The 5000-nt window shown below is 33.8% G+C and overlaps 1 protein-coding gene and 1 pseudogene across 1 annotated transcript in view; both read right to left on the bottom strand.

The window, feature by feature from the left end:
* Positions 1-3452, bottom strand: part of LOC125141420 (zinc finger protein 239-like) — a 115177-nt gene extending 111725 nt beyond the window's left edge. The window contains exon 1 of the mRNA XM_047814886.1: positions 3071-3452. Within this exon, the coding sequence (XP_047670842.1) occupies positions 3071-3452 (382 nt within the window). The remainder of the gene's footprint in view (positions 1-3070) is intronic.
* LOC125144618 lies at positions 106-214 on the bottom strand (annotated as a pseudogene).
* Positions 3453-5000: the final 1548 nt, after the last annotated feature.

Below are 5000 nucleotides of genomic sequence, written 5' to 3'. Positions count from 1 at the left end.
ATTGTTGTTTTCTATCAAAACATTAGCTACAGGGTATGAATATTAAGATGTTGTTGTTGTTAGAGAATTCAAATAGTAAAGTAAATGAATAATGCCTATGTCAAAAGCTTACAGCACCTGGTATTCCCAGACAGTCGCCTATCCAAGTACTAACCAGGCCCGACTCTGATTAGCTTCCGAGTTCAGGCATTCTCAAAGTGGAATGGCCGTAAGCTAGAGGAAAGTTGGAATGGAACCCATTTAAAAATTGTTTGTTTTTTCTTTTTATTTATTTATTTATTTATTGATTGATTGATTGATTGATTGTTTTCTATCAACACATTACCCACAGGGTATGAATATTAAGATGTTGTTGTTAGAGAATTCAAATAGTAAAGTAAATGAATGCCTATGTCAAAAGCTTACAGCACCTGGTATTCCCAGGCAGTCGCCTATCCAAGTACTAACCAGGCCCGCCTCTGATTAGCTTCCGAGATCAGACGAGATCGGGCATTCTTTTTTTATTTTTTTTATTTATTTTTTTTTATTAATAAATTTCAAATCAATAGAATACAATAAATAATACAATAAAAATGTAAGTTTTCCTTATACAATCACATTTACATCAAATTTTAAAAATGTCATACATCATATACATTTACAAAAACATTAGTTCACACCTCTCCTTCACTCCCTGGCAGCTTCCACATTAAATCTTTTAAAACACAACAAACATGTGAAGTAAAGACATTATAAAAAGCATCCAACTTATTTTCATATTTAAAATACACATACAGTCTCTCCATATACACTTCTGTTTTCCTCCTAAACCCAGTCCAAACATCCAACACAAATTTTTCCTTTTTGGCCACAATTCTTCTCTCCCATATTGCACTTTTCATTAACATTAACCACAGGTTTATAAACTTTTTGTTTCGACACTCCTTTTCCCAACCAAATATCACCACTCTGTTCCATTCCAATACATTTTCATCCCAGTCCACTGTCAAATCTTTAATCACACATTTACATTTCCTTAAAAATTCCCCCAATTCTTTACAATATAAAAACATATGTAAAATCCCCTCTTCCTTTTCCTGACACACTTTACACACCGCACTTTGTTCTAAACCAATTTTAGCTAAAATAGACTCCGTAAAAAGCACTTTATGTCTTATAAAATACTCCAAACATTCCAATTTTGTTTCCACACATCTCCCCCTCATGTTTCTCCATATACACTCTTCTTTTAAATCTTTAAATTTCTCCACCCAGTACTTGTTTACAATCGGCTCTTTAAAAACTCCATCCCTAAAAACACAATAAAACATTTTTACAGTACATTCTTTAAAATCATACATTTTCTCACCCAGTTTCACATACATATTTCTCTCTTTCTGCTCTTCCATACACTCTATTCTTTTAATCCACTCTTTTGGTATTGCGTTCTTGATAATTTCATATTTGTTTGTTATTTCTTGTTTACTGTACTCTTCTTTTGCCACTTCCATTGCATCCACAATAAACTGTGTTGGTAAAAACCCCTCTTTAAACTCATACAAAACATCTCTCACTCTTGTTATCCCCACTTCCATCCATTTCTTAAAAAATATTTCCCTCCCCTGTTCTAAAATATTGCCATTTAAGAACAGAGGTTGATTTAAAATGTTTTCTCTCCCATGTGGATCATACTCAATTTTCTTTAAAAAGTTTCCCCAAGCACTTAAAAGTCCCCTATAGAATTCAGGTAATCCGTCAGTCATCCAAATTTTCGTTTTCATCCATAAAATTCCATCTCCCATGTTAAAATCCCCACATTTATTTAAAAAATATTTCATAGTTTTTTGCCACTCATTTTTGTTCTCTTCTTCTAAATATTTCTTAACTACTTTTACTCTCAAAGCTTTTTTCCTCTGTTCCACATCCATTAACCCTAAGCCCCCCTTCTCTACCGCCCCTACAATCGTGTTGTGTGCTATCCTTGCTGGTTTCCCCTTCCATAAAAAATCAAGAAAACATTTTTTCAACCTTTTTCCTGACCACAATGGCATCTCACACACATATAAAACATACCACAGCTTAGAAACCATTAAAACATTCAATATTAAAACCTTCCCCTTCAAATTTAGTGTCCTCAGTTTCCAAAAATTTAACCTTCTCTCTATCTCTGTTACTAGTTCCTCCCACATTTCATCTCTTACCTTCTTCTCATTCTTCCCCATTAAAATCCCTAAAATCCTCATTTCTTCCACTTCTTTAAATTTAAAACAATCCCTTAAAACCATAGCTCTGCCAAATCTCATATATACTGTCTTATCTTCATTTACTTTACTACCCGATCCTTTACAATATACTTTTACAACATTCATAACTTCTATAACACTTTCCTTTCCTTTAACAATTATTGTTGTATCATCTGCATATTGAAACACCTTCCCTTCTGCCTTCTTTTCCTCAATTTCTATCCCTACTATTCCTTCCTTTTGTTTTATAGCCAATCCTAATGGTTCTGATACAAGCGAGTACAATAACGCTGAAAGCGGACACCCCTGTCTTATAGACCTAGTAATTTTAAAACAATCTGTTAAAAACCCATTACATTTTATCTTTGTTAACGCGCCTCTATATAAAATCTCAATCCATGTAATAAAATTCTCCCCAAAACCAAAACTCCTTAAAACCTGAAATAAATACCCATGCTCGACCCTATCAAAAGCTTTATCGAAATCCAAACTAATTACATATCCATCATCATTTTCCTCCTTCATGTACCATATCGTGTCTCTTATACTCATTGTTACATCCGCTATATCTCTTCCTTTAACTCCGTACGCTTGGTTTGTTTCGATTATACTTGGCATTACCTCCGTCAACCTATTCGCTAAAACTTTCGCTAAAATCTTAAGATCCGTGTTTAACATTGTAATTGGTCTGTAATTCTTTAAATCTACTTTTTCTCCTTTCTTTTTATATATCAGTTTCATTAACCCCATCCTTGTTCTTTCATTAATTTCTTCCTTTTCAAATGTTTCTTTAAAAACCCCATTTAAAATCTTTGTTAAAACTCCTTTAAAACACACATAAAACTCACTTCCCAAACCATCTATTCCTGGACTTTTCCTTATATTCAGTTGATTTATCGCTCTTTCAATCTCCTCTTCTCTGATTTCTTGGTCACACTCTTTTTTATCTTCTTCCCTCACTTTAGCTTTTATCAGATTCAACAGTTTATTTTTCTCCTCCTCTTCCACACCCCTTGTACTGAACAGATCCTCATAAAAATTCTTTACTTCTTCTAAAATCTTTTCATTCCCTTCTACAATTTCCCCATCTTTCCCTCTTATTCCTTTTATCGTTTCAGCTTTGCCTTTCTTTTTTTCCAAATCAAAAAAGAACTTTGTACATTTTTCTCCCTCCACCACATATTTAGCTTTGCTCCTTAACCTCGCGCCCTCATATTCTTTTTCTTCCATTTCTTTCAGTTTGTCTTCCATTTTCTTTATCTTTTGTATGTCTTTATTTTCTTTATTCAATTCCATTTCCAAGCTTTCTTTTATTTCTCTTTCATTGAATCTTTTCCATTTCTGTATTAAACTACAATACTCGATTGAGAATTTCTTGATTAAAAACTTTACGTTCTCCCACCATATTCTCTTATCCTCTTTATACATTTCATTTTGCCTCTCATTTTCTATAATCTCCTTAACCTTTAAAACATAGTCTTCATTCTTTAAAATCTGTGTATTTAAAATCCATACTCCCGGCCCTCTTTGCACTTTACTCCAATCCAATGTAAAAGATAAAAACTTGTGATCGCTAAAACTTGTGTCCTCATACTTAATATTTTCTATAAAATTCTCCACCTTTCTACTACATAAAACAAAATCAATTCTGGTTTGGCACACAAACTGCCCCACTATCTGCCTCCTTGAAAACTCCTTTTTCCTTTCATTTCTTTCTCTCCACACATCTATCATATTATTTTCTCCCATTAATACTTTTAATTCTTTTCTACCTGTATCAGTTTTAAAAACCATTCCTTCAGCCATGTCTTGTTTACTAAAAACCGTGTTAAAATAGCCCATCATTATTATTTCTTTGTACTTCTTTACAACATTTCTTAAAATATTAAAAAACGCTTTCTTTTCCTTCTCCTCCACTGGTGCATGTACATTTACTAAAATCAAATCTCTTCCTTCATCTTTTATCTCAACAACCATACATTTCCCTATTTTATCTGTGTATACAATTTTACTCATTTTAAACACATCATCCTTCATTAAAAGAGCCACACCTCTCCCCAACCTCCCATCTCCATTATTATAAAAAATACCTCCATCGCATCTCTTTTTATACTCATTCATAACACTTTCTTTCCAGTTTGTTTCTTGCAGTGCAATTACGTCTTCTCTTTTACATTTTTCTTTTACTCTTTCAAATTTCCCCATGTCCATCAATCCCCTTGCATTAAAAGTAACACAACTTAAAACCATTAAGAGGAAGTAGAAAAATAAATACTTAAAAATCATTGTTCATCATTTTCTCCCCCCAGGTCTCTTAACACATCATATCTGTTCTGTATCCTTTTCATAACTTTTTTTCTTACCCTCTCCAAATTTGGAGTTACCTTTGTTGCTATCCTTCTAATTTGTCCTCTCCCCCTTCTGTCCATATTGTCCATCTTTGCTCCTTCTTCAATGTCTGTTTCCTCAACATTGTTAAAACTGTCCGATGTCACCATTTCTTTCGTGTCCTTCTCAATTGTTTGTTCATTATTGTAGTTAATATTCTCCTTCTCTCTTTCCCCTTGCTCTCTGTTACTCGTTTCTCCTTCCATTTCTTTTTGTCGTAGTCCTTCTTCCTCTTGTCCTTCATCCATTTGTTCCTCCCCCTCGCTGTTTCCTTCATGCACCTGTCCGTCCACCCGTTCCTCAATTCCTCCCTCCTCTTCCTCCATCTCACACGTACATTTATTTAAAATTTCCTGACACTCCAGGCACCTTACCGCATTGCACTCTCTG

Source organism: Tachysurus fulvidraco, chromosome 6 (assembly GCF_022655615.1).
Source record: "Tachysurus fulvidraco isolate hzauxx_2018 chromosome 6, HZAU_PFXX_2.0, whole genome shotgun sequence".
Taxonomy (NCBI): Eukaryota; Metazoa; Chordata; class Actinopteri; order Siluriformes; family Bagridae; genus Tachysurus; species Tachysurus fulvidraco.
Note: the sequence above shows the minus strand (reverse complement) of the source record. Positions and strands in the feature narration are given on the sequence as shown.